At 37.9% G+C, this 22,523-nt stretch overlaps 1 protein-coding gene across 1 annotated transcript in view; it reads right to left on the reverse strand.

Moving 5' to 3' along the window:
- CHM (CHM Rab escort protein) overlaps positions 1 to 22,523 on the reverse strand; it is a 177,332-nt gene that overhangs the window by 39,773 nt on the left and 115,036 nt on the right. Inside the window, exons 10-12 of the mRNA XM_059911312.1 lie at positions 8,775 to 8,879; positions 8,303 to 8,366; positions 2,953 to 3,049 (exon numbers count right to left, since the gene is read on the reverse strand). Coding sequence (XP_059767295.1) covers positions 2,953 to 3,049; positions 8,303 to 8,366; positions 8,775 to 8,879 — 266 coding nt within the window. The remainder of the gene's footprint in view (positions 1 to 2,952; positions 3,050 to 8,302; positions 8,367 to 8,774; positions 8,880 to 22,523) is intronic.

Genomic DNA, 22,523 nt, shown 5'->3' on the forward strand with positions numbered 1-22,523 from the left:
GGAAAAAGACAGTCTACCTGAAAAAGAATTCAGAGTAATGTTAGTAAACATGATCCAAAATCTTGGAAAAAGAATGGAGAAAATACAAGGAACATTTAACAAGGACCTAGAAGAACTACAGAGCAAACAAAGAAGGATGAACAACACCATAAATGAAATTAAAAATTCTCTAGAAGGAATCAATAGCAGAATAACTGAGGCAGAAGACCTGATAAGTGACCTGGAAGATAAACTATTGGAAAAAATTACCACAGAGCAGAATAAAGAAAAAAGAATGAAAAGAATTGAAGACAGTCTCAGAGACCTCTGGGACAACATTAAATGCACCAACATTCAAATTATAGGGGTCCCAGAAGAAGAAGAAGAGAAAAAGAAAGTGTCTGAGAAAATACTGGAAGAAATTATAGTTGAAAACTTTCCTAACATGGGAAAGGAAATAGTCAATCAAGTCCAGGAAGTGCAGAGAGTCCCATACAGGATAAATCCAAGGAGAAACATGCCAAGACACATATTAATCAAAATATCAAAAATTAAATACAAAAAAATATTAAAAGCAGCAAGGGAAAAACAACAAATAACATACAAGGGAATCCCCATAAGCTTAACAGCTGATCTTTCATCAGAAACTTTGGAAGCCAGAAGGGAGTGGCAGGACATATTTAAAGTGATGAAAGGGAAAAACCTACAACCAAGATTACTCTACCCAGCAAGGATCTCATTCAGATTCAATGGAGAAGTCAAAACCTTTACAAACAAGCAAAAGCTAAGAGAATTCAGCACCACAAAACCAGCTCTACAACAAATGCTAAAGGAACTTCTCTAGGCAGGAAACACAAGAGAAGGAAAAGACCTACAAAAACAAACCCAAAACAATTAAGAAAATGGTAATAGGAACATACATATTGATAATTACCTTAAATGTAAATGGATTAAATGCTCCAACCAAAAGACATAGACTAGCTGAATGGATACAAAAACAAGACCCTTCTGTAGACAGGTATGTAGGCTGTCTACAAGACACCCACTTCAGACCTAGGGACACGTACAGACCGAAAGTGATGAGATGGGAAAAGATATTCCATGCAAATGGAAATGACAAGAAAGCTGGAGTAGCAATTCTCATACCAGACAAAATAGACTTTAAAATAAAGACTATTACAAAAGACAAAGAGGATACTACATAATGATCAAGGGATCAATCCAAGAAGATATAACAATTGGAAATATTTCTGCACCCAACATAGGAGCACCTCAAAACATAAGGCAAATGCTAACAGGCATAAAAGGGGAAATCAACAGTAACACAATACTACTAGGGGACTTTAACACCCCATTTTCACCAATGGACAGATCATCCAAATGAAAATAAATAAGGAAACACAAGCTTTAAATGACACATTAAACGCAATGGACACTATAAAACCCTTAGAGGAAAATATAGGCAGAACACTCTATGACATAATCACAACAAGATCCTTTTTGACCACCTCCTAGAGAAATGGAAATAAAAACAAAAATAAACAAATGGGACCTAATGAAACTTAAAAGCTTTTCCACAGCAAAGGAAACCATAACCAAGACCAAAAGACAACCCTCAGAATGGGAGAAAATATTTTCAAACGAATTAACTGACAAAGGATTAATCTCCAAAATTTACAAGCAGCTCATGCAGCTCAATATCAAAAAAACAAACAACCCAATCACAAAATGGGCAGAAGACCTAAATAAACATTTCTCCAGACAAGATACATGGATTGCCTACAAACACATGAAAGGATGCTCAACATCACTAATCATTAGAGAAATGCAAATCAAAACTATAATGAGGTATCACCTCACACTGGTCAGAATGGTCATCATCAAAAAACCTACAAACAATAAATGCTGGAGAGGGTGTGGAGAAAAGGGAACCCTCTTGCACTGTTAGTGGGAATGTAAATTGATACAGCCACTATGGAGAACACTATGGAGGTTCCTTAAAAAACTAAAAATAGAACTACCATATGACCCAGCAATCCCACTACTGGGTATATACCCTGAGAAAACCATAATTCAAAAAAAGAGTCATGTATCACAATGTTCATTGCAGCACTATTTACAATAGCCAGGACATGGAAGCAATCTAAGTGTCCATCAACAGATGAATGGATAAAGAAAATGTGGCACATATATACAATGGAATATTATTCGGCCATAAAAAGAAATGATATTGAATCCTCTGTAGTGAGGTGGATAGACCTAGAGTCTGTCATACAGAGTGAAGTAAGTCAGAAAGAGAAAAACAAATACCATATGCTAACACATATACATGGAATCTAAAAAAAAAAAGGTTCTGATGAACTTAGAGGCCGGATAGGAATAAAGATGCAGAGAATGGACTTCAGGACATGGTGAGGGGGAAGGGTAAGCTGGGACAAAGTGAGAGAGTAGCATTAACATATATACACTACCAAATGTAAAAGAGATAGCTAGTGGGAAGCAGCCACATAGCACAGGGAGATCAGCTGGGTGCTCTGTGACCACCTAGAGGGGTGGTATAGGGAGGTTGGGAGGGGACACAAGAGGGAGGGGATATGGGGATATATGTATACATATAGCTGATTCACTTTGATATACAGCAGAAACGAACACAACATTGTAAACAATTATACTCCAATAAAGATGTTGAAAGAAAGAACTGGAAAGTCACAGAAATCCTTTCACCGGAGAGGTTAACAATGGTGCCTGTGAAGATTTAGCCATAGAAATGTTTAGAGGCAAGGGGAAAGTATGAAATGACTTACTGTATGAACATACACTGTTTGAACAAATACTGTGAATTAAAAAAAATATATATATATATATATATGGCAAAACTCTATTAACACAACCCTGACAACGGTAACAACAGCTGTCCCCGTTTACTTCCTAAACAAACACAAAAGACAAAATACCAGACTCTGTTGTGCTTACATGTGCCTTTCATGCATGTCATTGTTGAGGAACATAACTCAATGACCCGAACAGCAAAAGCTCCTGGTTCTTCTGCTGGCACTGTCAAAATGGAAATCTAAAAAGCAGAAACAAAATATCAGACATAGCTGTTAGATCTCATTTTCATTCTTCTATCATTGGAGTGCAATTAACTTCCAAACTGAGTGTCTTTTTTCAAACACTCATTGATGTTTGAAAAACACTGATCTGGAAGGATTGAATTTTAGAACACAGTTTGAAACATAAAGCATGCACATGTGTCCTAATGTCCAGTTTCTGCATTACTGATATATTTACATATGTTATATATTGTAGTCCTTTAATTTGTAGACAATAAATATTTCAAATATTTTTAATATTTATTAAATCCTTCACTTACTACATATTTTCAAAGGATATGATTAATTACTTCTGAGTTGTATGCACTTCACCGTTTGAAATCAGAGCACATTAAATTAATTTTGATTATTCATATTGGCTAAAAATAGCAGTTATAGAGCACTAAAAATTTAAAATGTTACGAATCGCAAAGAAATTGAAATAAGCAAAGTATATGTCAAAATATACCAAAGTACAGCTAAACATATACCAAAATGTTTCAAAATGAATGGCTTCAAAGTAATTTAAGGACTCCATTAATATGTAGTATGCTGCCCTAGGCACCACTCATATGCTATATGGCTTTATATTTAAAAGACTTTAACTATCAGGTCAGTGTTTCTCTACAGAACCAAAAGCTTCAATACTAATTCTCAATTTAATCTTCAATCTGAGGAAACTATATCATTTTATATAGGAAACATTGCCAAAAAGTAAAGCCCCATTTGTACTTTTACCTGTGAGCATTATGCTTAGATTTTTGACTGGCAATGTCACATTGATAGCCTACCGAGGAAATGCCTACAAGTTCTGAAAATAGAAATTATTTTGATAATCATGACTATCTTACTATCATTACCTGTATATACATTTTGGGTTTTACAATGTCTCAAAAATTGTGTTCTCCATATTCCTCTTAACTCCTTTTGCTGCTGTCTATGATAAAAAGTGTTGTACTTTAGCATTAAAGAGAGAAGAACCACTAAAACATGGATTTAATGTTGTATGATAATTATCAAATGACTATGACTAAAAAAATGTGTATAACTGGAAAGGTATCTTAAGGACGGTATCAACACGTAAGTACTTCTTTTGTTTCCTACAACTATCATCTATATTTTTTTTAAAAATTGAGATACAATCAGTGACCCCCTACCACAGTACCTTCTGTCTGAACTCTGAGAATGTAACTGTCTTAAGTCTCAGAGAGATTATAACAGCCATCAAAAGATAATTCCTTCAACACTTTAATACCACTTCCATAAAATTTATCTAGACCAACACCTACTCTTTCCTCTAAGTCTCATCATTTTATTTGTGCTTCAAAAATTTAAAAAGGGGAAAAAAACTCATACAGGAAACAAAAAAAGGCAGGCCAGGTGTACATTTTAGATTGATCTCTCTGATGGCTGTGTGGAGGATAGATTTATAGGAGACAAGATGAGAAGCAGCGTGACCAGTTAGAAGGAAGAGGTGCTGAGTTCCAAAACTGGAGCAGTGAGAATAAGGATCAAGAGGAAAAGCAGACTGGAGCAACTTTTAGGATGTACAGTTACAAGGACCTGGAGGCTCATGAGATGGCAGAGATAGGAGGAAGAAGAAGTTGTTGGAAGGATGTAAGTGCTTTCATGGAAGTAGGAAGCGATGGATGAGTAGTTTGGAGAGGGAAGACGGTGAGTTCAGCTCTGAGTATGTTCAGTTTGAGGAGTCCTTGGGACAGATGTCCAGTAGGAAATTTGGCCTGTGGGCCAAAAGTCCTGGGAGATATACAAGTGGAAGGCTGTCACCAACTTTTATGCAGAGTTGGAACCATAAGAGTACATGGAGTCAAGCAGCAAGTGTGCAAAGAATAACAGATATGGTGGGCTGAGCTGAGAACCCCGAGGAGGCCCAATATTTAAGAGGAGGATAGAGCCCACAGAGGAGGCAGAGAGGGAATAGCCAGAGAGTTATGAGGAAAACCAGGAGAACACAGTGTCATGGAAGCCAAAGGAGTAGAGAGTTTCAAGAGAAAGGGAATAATCAACACTGTCAAATATATCAGAAAAGACCTAGTAAACAAAACCCAAAAAACGCCCTGGTCTTGACAAGTACAAAGTTATTAATAAACTTACCAAGAGAAACTATGGTAGGAATGTGAGGGTAGAAGCCAGGTTGGTCTAGAAATGAATGAGAGGTAAGGAGCTGGAGGCAGCAAGTAGAGATACCGTCTCAAAAATGTTGACAGGGGAGAGATTGGATACTAGCTACAGATGGGGGCAGACTCAAGGGAGCATTTTCTGTTTGTCTTATTATTTTAATTTTTGGAACAGAAAATGCTAATACATGTGTATAGGTTGAGGGGAAGGTGCCAATAGTGGTGAGAGGCTGAAAATGTAGGAGAGAGAGCAGGCATACAGGGTGGTGTGGGTGCATGTGTGTGTCAAGGGTGCTGGTGAAAGGGCTTGGCCTTGGACAAGGAGGGGAGCCCTTCTCATTAGTCTCTGTGCTGGTGTACATAAGTGGTGGGTGGTCGAGCAGGAGGTCAAAGGGCACTGTGCTTAGTAGGTGTCCTTACTTTTCTCAGCAAAGTGATGGGGGAGAGTGAGAGGGCTAAAGGTGGGTAAAATAGTGAAAATTTGGACTAGGCTCTGAGGGGAGAGGGCACTGTCTGAGCCAGTGAGGAGCTAAATGGTGATGGGTACTGAGGGTCCTGTTGGATGAGGTTGGTTCCCCCAACACTGTGGTGGCACCAGTCTGTCTGGTTGTACTGTTTTCCCAATCAGCCCTTAGTGATCCAGGTGTAGATCCCAGCTTCATCCAGGGATGGGACTTTCCTCTGTGGGTGCAGAGGAAGAACATGGCTACACGGGAATTGAAGGTGTTGGAGAAAGAGCAGTTCAGAAGATCCACCATGTGGTCTAGGACACGGAAAAGGAAGAGGGCAGAAGGGAGCTGGTAATCCCGGAAGAAACAGAGGGAACAAGGAATTGTAGGTCTCTTTTAATAGGTCAATGAGTAGGCTGGGTGAGGGTAAGAGAATGAAAAAGCTGGAAGGATCAGAGCAGATTAATGCCACTGTAAACCCATGACCTCCAGACACAATTGGACCCCTCAACACTGCCCAGCCATCTGACCACGAGAAAGGTCACTCTCCACGGTGATTATTTTACACCTTTCCATGAGCTTTGACCCATCCCCACACTCACACCCCCATTCTCAGGAGATAACCTCACCTTGTAATTTAAAAAGTAAATAAAACCCATCAGATGGGAACTCCCAAACCTACAAATTCTCCTGCATTCACCCTCTTATTTCAAAGTGTCTCACATCCCATCTAAGGGCAATGTTTTTTACCTGTTCTCTGAATCCCATCCTCTCCAGCCTTTATCTGGACCTTGCTGCATCAATTATCCTCCTTTTCTCCTGGGAATCTTCAATCTCTCGCTCTCTACTGGCCCCTTCCCCATCAGTTGAAATATACTCTAATACAGGGGGCCCCAACCCCCGGGCCACGGCTGGGTACTGGTGTCTGTGGCCTGTTAGGAACCGGGCCACACAGCAGGAGGTGAGCAGCAGACAAGCGAGTGAAGCTTCATCTGTATTTACAGCCATTCCCCACTGCTCCCGTTACCACCTGAGCTCTGCCTCCTATCAAATCAGTGGTGGCATTAGATTCTCATAGGAGCGCGAACTCTATTGTGAACTGTGCATGCGAGGGATCTAGGTTGCGTGCTCCTTATGAGAATCTAATGCCTGATGATCTGAGGTGGAGCTGAGGTGGTGATGCTAGTGCTGGGGAGCGGCTGCAAATACAGATTATCATTAGTAGAGAGGTTTGACTGCACAGAGACCATAATAAATCAATTGCTTGCAGACTCATATCAAAACCCTATCAGTGAGTTGCCAGTGACAACAAGCTCAGGGCTCCCACTGATTCTGCATTATGGTGAGTTGTACAATTATTTCATTATATATTACAATGTAATAATAATAGAAATAAAGCGCACAATAGACATAATACGCTTGAATCATCCCGAAACCATCCCCCCCACCCCGGTCTGTGGAAAAACTGTCTTCCACGAAACTGGTCCCTGGTGCCAAGTGTTGGGGACCGCTGCTCTAATACTTTAAAGAAATGCCCTCTTCGCTTCCACATCCCTCTGCAGGAATCACTTCTTCCCTCTTACTCTTCCCAGCTTAGCTTCTTCAGAAGCATCTGTTTGCTCTCTTCACTTTTCTGCCTTTGTCACTCTTCGACCCATTCACAAAGCTTATGGTTTACCGGGAGCTACAGACAAGTAAACTGGCAACTACAGGACAGTGTGATGAGTGCTATGGTTTTACCACTTTTCGCTCATACCTGTCACACTGTACTGTCGTTGCTATTTATCTGTCTGTATCTGTATCCTCTAGACTGCAAGCTATGAGGGCACAGATGCTATCATGGTTAGCACTATCTCCTCAGAACCCAGCACACTGGCTGGCATGTCAAAGGCACTCATTGTCTGCTGAATGATTAAATGAAACAATTTGCACTCACTCGTAAAATTAACATATTTGCTTTATATAATACAAAGCTTCCAACTTAAGGAAATTTCAGAACCTAGTTTTAGCAGTAGCATATAGGATAGGTCTGACAGTCACACTTACTGAGTAAGCTGATTTTATCAGTCCTGTAAACTATGGTCAGAAGGAGAAGGGGACACACTTCTGGAATTTAAGTGTTCAAACTGAGGAAAAACCACAGGTATAAAGACATTTCTATCGAATCAGGGGTTATGAGGAGGAAGGGGGTACCGAAATGAACCATGGTGATGAGGAAATGTCAGAACTGAAAACGTGTGCTGATATTCATTCACACCGGGCCCCTAATGGTGAGCTTACCACCACTGCTGTAGGATTGGTTACCATAAAGCCTTTTCCTCCAAGATTTTTAAATGCTTCTAAATGCTTTTCTTCTCATAGTAATATACTTTCAATTTCATAGAAATAGCTGTAAAAAAAACTACGATGATTTCAATATTCCTAGAATAAATCTGTTACATAAGACGCAATTATTTGTTCCACTGAAAGGAAATCTTTAAGAAACCAAGATTATTACATAATTGTCATTATGTATTTTTAAAATCCATTAAATGTATTAGTACATATTGGTTAATATATTTTATTTCACCAATATTAATTTACACATATTACCATGTAGATTAAGTTAGTAACATGTTATTAAAAAGTACAGGACTGGAATTACCTGTTGATCTGAATCTGTTTTTAGTACAGACCTATCCGTAATCAAGACTGCCCTGGAGATCTGCCTGTAATGCAGAAAACAGTTAATAAGTGACTCAGATTCCATGGATAAATTTCATTTATATAGCTATACAACCACCAGAAGGCATGTTTCAAAGAACTGTTATGATAAAAGTGTCACCTCCCCAAACCAAGTCAAGTTCTGCTTTAATCTTTTCTTGGCTCATGAAAGGAGGATGTGTGACCTGGAGACAGACCCCAGCTGATGCAAAGGAGTCAACATTAGGCTAGGCTCCTCCACAAAACCAGACCTTATAAGAGAACAGTGGTAACACACTGAATGTATCTTTGGTTTGGTATACATTTGCATCTTACTTGAAGAACAGAGTCATACAGAAGTGTCAATGTAATCACACAGATGAATTTCCCTAAGTTTCACCTTCCCTAGCAGAGTGGCTGGAGGGGTGCCTTACCTGTATTGCACATGCGAGCATGTGTTCTCAGAAAGGTAACTGTCTTCCACAAGGAAATGCTTAGAGATTATTCTCTGACCAAACTGATCTATGATTGCTTTACATCTACGAAGAAGATAAGCACAGCAAAATAGTTCTCATTAATGATTACATAATTGAGAAAATGAACATAATCAGCTACCAATCTTGAATCTAAAACTAATGTCTTAAAAGACAAGATTTTAAAATTGCCTACAATTTCACATTTTTGACACAAAACTTCACTAAACTGCAGAATATACATTCTTGTTGCTATTTTGAAGTCTTTTAAACTATAAAATAAGTATAGACTAGAACTTATTTATTTTGAATGCTTAATAATAAGAATAAAGCTAGGACAAGTATTATTCTATAAGCTTTTCTAATGTTTAGGAACATAGAAGCTTTTTCTTTGTTTAGGAAACAGGCTTTTTTTTTTTTTTCCTTAACAGATCTAAGAAGAGAGGGAGGAAAAGTTGATTAAATATCTTGTTATATCATTCACAGCCTATAAAAGTCACTAAAGGCTTTTTATTTTTCTGTTAAGTGTCACTTTCTCTTTTGTTCAATAATAGCTATCTTGTCACACGTGTGATAATGTTTTAAACCAAAAAAACGGGATGGAGCTTCTTTTAATATCTGTTTCCACTTTACTCCAAAGGATGATCATATAAAGATTTCTTTCAAGTGCTGTTTCCAAATAAGGAAAACACTTATGCATGGACATTATCAGGTCTCTGTCATCTGATATGTGTTGGGAAAATGAATCATATAGAACCCTCCATTGACCTTCTTTCAATGTGTCTAGATAAAAGGATGAAAATTAGAATCCATCTCCTTACAGTGCCACAAGTTATAAATGTACTTTATAGGGCTCATTATCCAAACTAATGGACTAAGGGAAACATCCTTGAAATGGACTTACCAGCACTGACAAAGCCAGTATGCAATATTTCAGGAACTATATGCAAATGCCTGCATGTTTTCTATATCTTTTTATTATGGAAATAGCACAATTTACTTTTGTCACAGCTTTCCTTTTGGGACTAGAATTATTTTATTAGAAATACACTTATGTGTTACTCCTCATAAAACGCAAGCAAATAATTTCAAACTTATGTCACATTTTAAATATACTGGTATAAATTAAAATATGTTACATCACTCTAAAAATAAGCCAAGTAAGAGCTATTTACTAGGCATAAAGGCATTAACAGTAAAATGAAATACCCAAGGCCAATTGTGAGAGGAATTTAATGTGTATTTCCTAAAGGCAGATTATGATATGCTGATATTCTTGAATAAATGGCATGCCACTGTCATCAGGATAGACTATGATATCTCGTGATGTTAGATATACATATTTTTAATCAATTAACTACATATTAATGAATATGTTATATTACATTAATATTTATGTGATTTTCTTCCCCATCTCACCTCCATTCCACTTCCTTTCTCTTCCCCACTTATGTTTCTATGCATATCTCCTCACATTTCATTAAACTAGAGCTCTCACTTTATAAAATACTTAACTACATAGAAATAAGGTATTTATACCTATTTTCCAAAGTAAGTATTTAAAAACTGGAAGGCAAGTTACTCATTCAGTCTCCTGTTTTATTTATGTATTTATTTATTTAAATTAAAAAAAAAATTTTTGGGCTGTGCCGTGAGGCTTGTGGGATCTTAGTTTCCTGACCAGGGATTGAACCCGGGCCCTGGCAGTGAAAGTACCGAGCCCTAACCACTGGACCACCAGGGAATTCTCTCAGTCTCTTGTTTAAGACATTCATATATAATTTAAAACACAAGGTACTTTGGTGAGGGAAAAGAGAAATCTGTGGATCCATCATGAAGCACTGATCCCTATTTTTCCTGGAAACACTGACAAGCCTTTTTCTTACCTTTAACTCAGAGACTATACAAAGTCAAGAGGGAATAATCTGGGCAGAAAAAAGAGGGTGTAAAAATCTTCTGTATCTTGATAGGGATTTGGGTTATACAGATTTATCATCTGTCACCACTCAGGTAATGAGCACTTAAGATTTGGGCACTTTAGGGACTTCCTTGGTGATCCAGTGGCTAAGTCACTCCCAATGCAGGGGGTCCAGGTTCAATCTCTGGTCAGAGAACTAGACCCTACCTGCATGCCGCAACTAAAGAGCCCGCATGCAGCAATGAAGATCCTGCGTGCCACAACCAAGACCCAGCACAGCCTAAATAAATAAATAAATATTAAAAAAAAAAGATTTTTGCACTTTATCATATGTAAATATTACATCAGAAGAAAAAGCTGCAAACAAATATTAAACTCTAGTTAATGATATGCATACTGAAGTGTTTAGGAGGAATTGTACTGATATCTGGAATTTACTGTGAAATGCCTAAAAAAGGTGAATAGATGAACAGAGGGATGAATATTTGGGTAGACATATGATTAAGCAAGCATATTAAAATGTTAACTGCAGAATCTAGGTGGTGGATATATAGGTGATCATCTTGAAATTCTTTCAACATTGGCGTAGAGTTGAAAATTTTCACCATAAAATGTTGGAATCAAGTTGAGAGAGGGAGTGATGTTAGTACAAATCTTGGACTCCAGTCTAAGTCTTTGCAAAGGGCTCCCATTTAAATAAACCACACAACTAAACCTTGCCCTCAAGCTTGTGGAGAGCTCCTTGCTTGTAGGCTTCCAAACACTAATGGGGCTGCTTTGGTGGTAGTTACACCTTTGGTGACAGGCAGACATTGGTTTCAGAAATTATGGTATTAGAACTACTGAGGACCACTCAAGAGGGAAGGATGGGTGCATGGAGATTGGGGAGCTCAACTATGCAAGCACAATTTGCCAATAAATGTGCCTCTTTATGCTGAAGCTTCTGGATGAAACAGTGATTCTTAGAGGAGAAGGAGGAGAAGGAAGCAAATCAGAATCACACCTGGGGGACTTTTTCAAATTATAAGTACCCCTGGAGATTCTGATAAGCTCCCAAATCCCAGGGAAGAATCACCATGTAGTGTGCCACAGTACTGTTGTATCTTTACGCTGTGCTAGGTGGAGAAAAGTCAAGAGCTATTGCTACAGAAAAAAATATTGATTTCTGCAGAAGTTGAGGTGATGGTCAATATGCCTACTCAGTCTGGTAGATGATAATACAACTTACCTGATAGTCTCATGCTAAAGTACTAAGGCTCTAGGCCTGAGCAAAGCTGTTCAAACCAAAATACATTTAAGTAAGTGATAAGATTTATTTTCCCCTCAGATACTTACTTACTGTCATATATTAGGCCTAACTGGGAGAACAACGAGTAAAGGAATATTGATTTGGTACCTAGACTTAGACTTTGTATTACAAAGATTAATATAAAAAATTATGACATTCAAGTAATGAAAAACAACAAAATGAAACAGTGCTGCCAGAGACATTAAAATACCCCCTTGTCCACCCCTCCCACATGAACCTGAGGAAGCCATTAAAGATTAACAACATTCTGGATTTAGTTGAGGGCCTTGCTGAGCCTCATAAATAGTAAATTGAGGAGGAACATGATAGGAGTTTCCAGTTACACGGACACAATGACCAAGCTGATCATAAGAATCACTGAAGCCAGACAGAACATTTCTAGAGCTGAGCTTTCTAAATCAACAGATCACAACAGTTATTCAGTTCTTGGTTCAATGACATGAGGACATAAAGAGCAAAATGATGATAAGGAAGAAAACAATCAACAAGATGAAAACTCTTTATCTGGAATTTGGCCCAGAAGATAAAAATAATATTAAAACAGGTATCCATTCTCTATAAACTTCAGAATTAATATCCCAACTGTTTTTATGATAAGGAATATATAAATCACATATGAAATCATGAAAAGGAAAATATATTAATAAAGGAAATTAGAAGATTCCCAATAATTGAAGGAAACAAGATAATTCCCCCTACTCACTATGCCCTTCCATACTTTCTCAAACACATTAGTTCAAATGCCACCTCTTTGATGAAACCATTCCAAAATGCTTATTACTCATTTTTCTTGGGTAAAAATCTACTCCAATAGTCTCAAACATGATTATAATTCCAAACCTATGGTTCTCTGTTGTAATCAATCCCAAGCTCTGTATCCATAGTTTTAACTGTCTATTACCTATTTTTTCTGGATAGGTAATAGACACTTAAATCATGGCTCCTCACCTGCTTCCCCACTTGGAATCTCAGTCTCAGTTAATGGCATGATCAGCAGTTATAGAGTTTCCCTAGCTCAAAATCTCTCTTCCCACATCTAATCTGCTACTCAAAACTAGCCTCTTTTCTCCATCTCCACTGACACTGCCCTAGACTCTTGGTAAGTCTAATAAGACAATGGACTGCTAACACATTGGTGGCTCATTTGTTTGACATAAGTGTGTGGCATAACAACCATGTGCCAAGCGCTATTCTAAGAGGTAAAAGCTTGGGGGGGAGGGGTAGAGTATCAGGGAATGCTCTTTGGAGGAAGTGATACATTAGCTGCTTTTAAAGCAGTTAAAACCAGTTAAAGCAAGTAAATAAGAAGAACATTTCAGTAGAAGGGCAGCATCTGCAGGGGTACAGAGGCAAGTAAGAGAAGTATAGGGAGGGAACCACAAGCAGTTCAGTGTTCCTGACAATAAAATGGAAGCAGGGAGAGAAGAGAGATGAACTGAGAGAGGGAGGCAAAGGTCAGACCCCAGAGTCTCATGTGTCATGTAAAAGGGTCTCAGACTTCATTCTGAAGTGATATAAAGTCACTGAAACTTTTTACATAGGGAGGGACAAAGCCAGATCTGCATACTGAACAGATCTCAATGTGTAATTATCTCATTAATTTATTTGTTCTTTAATGTCCCCCAGTAGACTCTAAGCTCCATGAGAACAAAGACCATGATTGTCTTGTTCTGTGCTGTATCTCCAGTGCCTGTCACACAGATAACAACTGTGCATGGATGACTGAATAGATGGACGGATGATAGAAGGATTCCATGTACGTGAATAATGCAGAGACAGAAACAAAGATACAGAATCTCTGATTTAGCAGGTAAAGAATCTCTTTCCATCACAGTGCTTCTTCCAAATCACTTCCAATCACAGAACTTGTTAAAGTTCACTCATCTAGTAAGTGGGGAAGCCAGGGTACAGATCCAGGCCCACCTGACCTTAGAGCCTGTAATCTTTGTATACAAGGGCAAGATTCATGTTTTATTTATCTCTTTATCCCCATAGCAACTAGCATGTGGGTTGGTGGAGGTTAAATATCTAGAATATTACCACTATCATTTTGCAAATGGGGCATACTAAAATCAGAAATTCAGCGATTTTCCTACAATGACAAATGGTATTAAGAATAAGTCACCTCATGCTTGGTCTAACATACTATTCATTACTAACTTCCAAGTACCTGGGAAAGGTAGAGTTATTCCTGACATCAGAAAAAAAGATATCTCCAAGAAATAGTAATAGCAGGAAATCTAGTAAGTGAGACAGCTGAAGTTCACAAGAACACTAGCTGAAGTAATTAGATTCAGACTACTGGTTACAGACATGTCTGGTCCAAGGTCATCCATACCCTACCCTAATATCAAATACTACACTGCTAAATGGCCAAATCTGATGTACAGGAGTTTTACATGGTCAGCACTGCTGCAAAGAAAAAGAAAGCTGCTCAACAAGAGCATTCAGTGTCTCCAGAAACAGTCAACAGAGGGGTTCAGTATTAGAATTTAATGAGAGGGTAGAGAAAAGAACTACTGATACCCATGTCCTCTAAAAATCAGTAAAGCAGAGTCAATGGATAATATAGCCAAGAGAGCACAGTCAATGTGGATCTCAGGAGAGCAAATTAAACAAAAATGAAAAATAAGACAATACAAGATTTTTTTATGCAAAAGAAATACTTTGAAGACCAGGTTCAAGATGGCGGAGTAGAAGGACGTGTTCTCACTCCTTCTTGAGAGAGCACCAGAATCACAACTAACTGCTGAACAATCATCGACAGGAAGACACTGGAACTCACCATAAAAGATACCCCACATACAAAGACAAAGGAGAAGCCACAATGAGATGGTAGAGGGGCACAATCACAATAAAATCAAATCCCATAACTGCTGGGTGGGTGACTCACAAAGTGGAGAACACTTATACCACAGAAGTCCACCCACTGGAGTGAAGGTTCTGAGTCCCACGTAAGGCTTCCCAACCTGGGGGTCCAGCAAAGGGAGGAGGAATTCCTAGAGAATCAGAATTTGAAGGCTAGCGGGATTTGATTGCAGGACTTTGACAGGACTGAGGGAAACAGAGACTCCACTCTTGGAGGGCACACACAAAGTAGTGTGTGCATCGGGACCCAGAGGAAGGAGCAGTGACCCCATAGGAGACTGAACTAGACCTATCTGCTAGTGTTGGAGGGTATCCTGCAGAGGCGGGGGGTGGCTGTGTCTCACTGAGAGGACAAAGACACTGGCAGCAGAAGTTCTGGGAAATACTTATTGGCGTGAGCCCTCCCAGACTCCACCATTAGCCCCACCAAAGAGCCCGGGTAGGCTCCAGTGTTGGGTCCTCTCAGGCCAAACAACCAACAGGGAGGGAACCCAGCCCCACCCATCAGCAGACAAGTGGGTTAAAGTTTTACTGAGCTCTGCCCACCAGAGCAACACCCAGCTCTACCCACCACCAGTCCCTCCCATCAGGAAACTTGCACAAGCCTCTTAGACAGTCTCATCCACCAGAGGGCAGACAGCAGAAGCAAGAAGAACTACAGTCCTGCAGCCTGTGGAACAAAAACCACATTCACAGAAATATAGACAAGATGGAAAGGCAGAGGGCTATGTACCAGATGAAGGAACAAGATAAAACCCCAGAAAAGCAACTAAATGAAGTGGAGAAAGGCAACCTTCCAGAAAAAGAATTCAGAATAATGATAGTGAAGATGATCCAGGACCTCGGAAAAAGAATGGAGGCAAAGATCGAGAAGATGCAAGAAATATTTAACAAAGACCTAGAAGAATTAAAGACCAAACAAAAAGAGATGAACAATAAAATAACTGAAATGAAAAATACACTAGAAGGAATCAATAGCAGAATAACTGAGGCAGAAGAATGAATAAGTGACCTGGAAGACAGAATGGTGGAATTCACAGCTGTGGAACAGAATAAAGAAAAAAGAATGAAAAGAAATGAAGACAGTCTAAGAGACCTCTGGGACAACATTAAACACAACAACATTCGCATTACAGGAGTCCTAGAAGGAGAAGAGAGAGAGAAAGGACCCGAGAAAATATCTGAAGAGATTAGAGTCGAAAACTTCCCTAACATGGGAAAAGAAATAGCCAGCAAAGTCCAGGAAGTGCAGAAACTTTCATACAGGATAAACCCAAGGAGAAACACGCTGAGACACATAGTAATCAAAGTGGCAAAAATTAAAGACAAAGAAAAATTACTGAAAGCAGCAAGGGAAAAACGACAAATAACATACAAGGGAACTCCCATAAGGTTAATAGCTGATTTCTCAGCAGAAACTCTACAAGCCAGAAGGGAGTGGCATGACATATTTAAAGTGAAGAAAGAGAAGAACCTACAACCAATATCACTCTACCCGGCAACGATCTCATTCAGATTCGATGGAGAAATCAAAAGCTTTACAGACAAGCAAAAGTGAAGAGAATTCAGCACCACCAAACCAGCTCTACAACAAATGCTAAAGGAATTTCTCTAAGGGGGAAACACAACAGAAGAAAAGGACCTACAAAAACAAACCCAAAACAATTAAGGAAATGGTAATAGGAACATACATATCGATAATTACCTTAAATGCGAATGGATTAAATGCTCCAACCAAAAGACACAGGCTCGCTGAATGGATACAAAAATAAGACCCATATATACGCTATCTACAAGTGACCCATTTCAGACCTAGGGACACATACAGACTGAAAGTGAGAGGATGGAAAAAGATTTTCCATGCAAATGGAAATCAAATGAAAGCTGGAGTAGCAATACTCATATCAGATAAAATAGACTTCAAAATAAAGGATGTTACTAGAGACAAGGAAGGACACTACATAATGACCAAGGGATCAATCCAGGAAGAAGATATAACAATTATAAATATTTATGCACCCAACATAGGAGCACCTCAATACATAAGGCAAATGCTAACAGCTATAAAAGAGGAAATCGACAGTAACACAGTAATAGTGGGGGACTTTAACACCCCAATTACACCAATGGACATTATCCAAACAGAAATTTAATAAGGAAACAGAAGCTTTAAATGACACAATAGACCATACATATTTAATTGATATTTATAGGACATTCCATACAAAAACAGCAGATTACACTTTCTTCTCAAGTGCGCACGGAACATTCTCCAGGATAGATCACATCTTGGGTCACAAATCAAGCCTCAGTAAATTTAAGAAAATTGAAATCATATCAACCATCTTTTCTGACCACAATGCTATGAGATTAGAAATCAATTACAAGGAAAAAAACGTAAAAAAACACAAACACATGGAGGCTAAACAATACGTTACTAAATTACCGAGAGATCACTGAATCAAAGAGGAAATCAAAAAATACCTAGAGACAAATGACAATGAAAATACGATGATACAAAACCTATGGGATGCAGCAAAAGCAGTTCTAAGAGGGAAGTTTATAGCAATACAAGCTTACCTCAAGAAACAAGAAAAATCTCAAGTGAACAATCTAACCTTACACCTAAAGGAACTAGAGAAAGAAGAACAAACAAAACCCAAAGTTAGCAGAAGGAAAGAAATCATAAAGGTCAGAGCAGAAATAAATGAAATAGAAACAAAGAAAACAATAGCAAAGATCAATAAAACTAAAAGCTGGTTCTTTGAGAAGATAAACAAAATTGATAAACCATTAGCCAGACTCATCAAGAAAAAGAGGGAGAGGACTCAAATCAATAAAATCAGAAATGAAAAAGGAGAAGTTACAACAGACACTGCACAAATACAAAGCATCCTAAGAGACTACTACAAGCAATTCTATGCTAATAAAATGGACAACCTGGAAGAAATGGACAAATTCTTAGAAAGGTATAACCTTCCAAGACTGAACCAGGAAGAAATAGAAAATATAAACAGACCAATCACGAGTAATGAAATTGAAACTGTGATTAAAAATCTTCCAACAAACAAAAGTCCAGGACCAGATGGCTTCACGGGTGAATTCTACCAAACATTTAGAGAAGAGCAAACACCCATCCTTCTCAAACTCTTCCAGAAAACTGCAGAGGAAGGAATACTCCCAAACTCATTCTATGGGGCCACCATCACCCTAATACCAAAACCAGACAAAGATACTACAAAAAAAAAAAAACAGACTAATACCACTGATGAATATAGATGCAAAAATCCTCAACAAAATACTAGCAAACAAATCCAACAACACATTAAAAGGACCATACATCATGATCAAGTGGGATTTATCCCAGGGATTCAAGGATTCTTCAATATGCGCAAATCAATCAATGTGATACACTATATTAACAAATTGAAGTATAAAAACCATATGATCATCTCAATAGATGCAGAAAAAGCTTTTGAAAAATTCAACACCCATTTATGATAAAAACTCTCCAGAAAGCGGGCATAGAGGGAACCTACCTCAACATAATAAAGGCCATATACGACAAACCCACAGCAAACATCATTCTCATTGGTGAAAAACTGAAAGCATTTCCTCTAAGATCAGGAACAAGACAAGGATGTCCACTCTTGCCACTATTATTCAACATAGTTTTGGAAGTCCTAGCCACAGCAATCAGAGAAGAAAAAGAAATAAAAGGAATCCAAATTGGAAAAGAAGAAGTAAAGCTGTCACTGTTTGCAGATGACATGATACTATACATAGAGAATCCTAAAGATACCACCAGAAAACTACTAGAGCTAATCAATGAATTTGGTAAAGTAGCAGGATAGAAAATTAATGCACAGAAATCCTTTGCATTCCTATACAATAATGATGAAAAATCTTAAAGAGAAATCAAGGAAACACTCCCATTTACCACTGCAACAAAAACAATAAAATACCTAGGAACAAACCTACCTAGGGAGACAAAAGACCTGTATGCAGAAAACTATAAGACACTGATGAACGAAATTAAAGATAATACAAACAGATGGAGAGATATACCATGTTCTTGGATTGGAAGAATCAATATTGTGAAAATGACTATACTACCTAAAGCAATCTACAGATTCAATGCAATCCCTATCAAATTCCCAATGGCATTTTTTACAGAACTAGAACAAAAAAATCTTAAAATTTGTATGGAGACACGAAAGACCCCGAATAGCCAAAAGCAGTCTTGAGGGAAAAAAATGGAGGCAGAGGAATCAGACTCCCTGACTTCACACTATACTACAAAGCTACAGTAATCAAGACAATATGGTACTGGCACAAAAACAGAAATATAGATCAATGGAACAGGATAGACAGTCCAGAGATAAACCCATGCAACTATGGTCAACTAATCTATGAGAAAGGAGGCAAGGATATACAATGGAGAAAAGACAGTCTCTTCAAAAATTGGTGCTGGGAAAACTGGACACCTACATGTAAAAGAATGAAATTAGAACACTCCCTAACACCATAAACAAAAATAAACTCAAAATGGATTAGAGACCTAAACGTAAGACCAGACACTATAAAACTCTTAGAGGAATACATAGGAAGAATACTCTTTGACATAAATCATAGCAAGATCTCTTTTGATCCATCTCCTAAAGTAATGGAAATAAAAACAAAAATAAACAAATGGGACCTAATGAAACTTAAAAGCTTTTGCAAAGCAAACTACAAACAAGACGAAAAGACAACCCTCAGAATGGGAGAAAATATTTGCAAATGAATCAACGGACAAAGGATTCATCTCCAAAATATATAAACAGCTCATGCAGCTCAATATTAAAAAAACAAACAACCCAATCCAAAAATGGGCAGAAGACCTAAATAGACATTTCTCCAAAGAAGACATACAGATGGCCAAGAGGCACATGAAAAGCTGCTCAGCATCACTAATTATTAGAGAAATGCAAATCAAAACTACAATGAGGTATCACCTCACACCAGTTAGAATGGGCATCATCAGAAAATCTACAAACGACAAATGCTGGAGAGGGTGTGGAGAAAAGGGAACCTCTTGCACTGTTGGTGGGAATGTAAATTGATACAGCCACTACGGAGAACAGTATGGTGGTTCCTTAAAACCTAAAAATAGAATTACTGTATGACCCAGCAATCCTACTACTGGGCATATACCCAGAGAAAACCATAATTCGAAAAGACACATGCACCCCAATGTTCATTGCAGCACTATTTACAATAGCTAGGTCATGGAAGCAACCTAAATGCCCATCGACAGATGAATGGATAAAGAAGATGTGGTACATATATACAATGGAATAGTACTCAGCCATAAAAAGGAACGAAATTGGGTCATTTGTAGAGACGTGGATGAATCTAGGGACTGTCATACAGAGTGAAGTAAGTCAGAAAGAGAAAAACAAATATTGTATATTAACGCATACATGTGGAACCTAGAAAAATGGTACAGATGAAGTGGTTTGCATGGCAGAAATTTAGACACAGATGTAGAGAACAAACGTATGGACATCAAGGGGGAAAAGCGGCGAGGGGTGGTGGTGGTGGTGGTGTGATGAATTGGGAGATTAGGATTGACATATATACACTAATGTTTATAAAATGGATAACTAAAAAGAACCTGCTGTATAAAAAAATAAATAAAATAACATTTAAAAATTAAAAAAATAATAAATAAACCTTGACCTTTGGGGAAAAAAATGAAAAATAAGATCTAGCTGAAAATAAGTATGCATTTAGTTACATATTCCATATTTCTCCTCTCAACACTGGTATGATACTTTGATGTGTAATCACCACGCTAAACTCAATGCTATGATCATTTATGCTTCTATCAGCTTTCCTCAGTGAAAGGTGAAAAGAAAAGCACAAAAAAGGCTATCAGATTTTAATCTTCGTTCATTCATTTAACACAAATCTACTGCGTATAACGGGTGATAGGAACCTGCCTTGGTTCTGGAGATAAAGCAGTGAGACCCTGACCTTTCTTACGGGGAATTTACAATCATAAAAGGGGACCTGAGTTGGGGGGCTGGGTTCTGATCTAGTCTGTGGGATCAGGAAATAAACTTAGACCTTAGACCTGAAGCATGCTTAGCTCTTAACTACATCGAAGACTAAAGGGGATGTCAAGTGTTCTTTATAGGAAAATTGGGGGAAAAAAGGCAATCTAAAACCATAAGGAGATAAATACAAACGTCTGCAGATTCCTTGATTAATATGCCAATTACACTTAAAATAAACGATTATTTGAGTCAACCTGGATTGCTTAAAAAGAAATGTATGCTGGATATGCCCAAATATAAACTCAAGATTTTCCCCTCAAAAAATTATCCCTCACTTTATATTCAAGTCCTAACAAAACATCTCCTATTACTGGTAGGTCTCTCAATTATTTGATTTTGAATGACAAAATAGTATTTGGGAAAGATACATTAGCCTGAGTCAACTTCAATCAATGTTAGCTTTAGATGTTTATAGAGACTCTTTGAGTTGATAGAATGGATATTTTAAAGAAGCAAAATTTCATAATTACTAGCAAAGATATGAATTTACAATTTTGAAGTACTGGTTGTCTCTTAAAAGAAACTTTTTAAAGATCCCATACACAATTTAGTATAGTGAGAATACTGTAGATATCGTGAATATTATAAATGCAGGTCAAATTTTTAACTGTCCCACTATTAAGGAATTAAATAGTTATGGCTCGGAATAAGTTTTCCAGTATGAGAATCATATGCAGAATACAAAATGGCTGTATCTTAACCACCCCAAGATAGACAACAAAAAGATATTCACTGGAAAACTGAGGTTCTAGTAAAATAATAATAAACAGCATAAGTAGACATCTTGCTATTTCATTTACATTAATGAAAGTAGACACATACAAGTTGTTTGAACATTTTTTTCAATTTCTCACTGGGACTGAAGATAACCTAATATGTGAGAATGGACTACATTTGGGCATATAAAACATTTTAAAATAACTTACTTCTAAGTGTAAAGGAAAAACTAAGTACTTTCAGTAACTCAACTGATGCATGTCATAGCTGGGAGGAGACTCGAAAACTACTGCAGAGTCCATCTAACTCATCTTGCAGATGAGGGAACTGGCCCAGAGAAAAGTGACTTGTGTCCACTGTCACTCATGGCAGTGACAGAGTTCCATGTCTTCTTTCACTCCAGGGTTACCTGACCATTGCATGCCTTCAGAGTCGTTAGAGAATAACTGTTATGTTTGAGGTCCTTCTACAAAGATGTAAAAGAAATGAATTAAGACCTAGAGTCCCCAGTCCATCATGGAACATAGTACCACTGGCTAAATCCTGAACTTTACCTTACAGATCAGTGTTTCTTAGTGTCATCTAAGGAGCACCTACATTATATTCATTTGGGGGTGTTCCTTAAAACTGCAAATTCCCTGGCTCTACTCTAAGCACATTATCCAATTTCACTCTCCCAGCGTGAGGCACAGAAATGTGTATTTTTTTTTTAACAAGTTTACCTAGTGATTCATAGGCACATTAAAATTTGAAAACTACCAAACTTTGGTCGTTAGACCCTTAGCCCTCAGCTA

This window comes from Balaenoptera ricei, chromosome X, assembly GCF_028023285.1.
Source record: "Balaenoptera ricei isolate mBalRic1 chromosome X, mBalRic1.hap2, whole genome shotgun sequence".
NCBI lineage: Eukaryota > Metazoa > Chordata > Mammalia > Artiodactyla > Balaenopteridae > Balaenoptera > Balaenoptera ricei.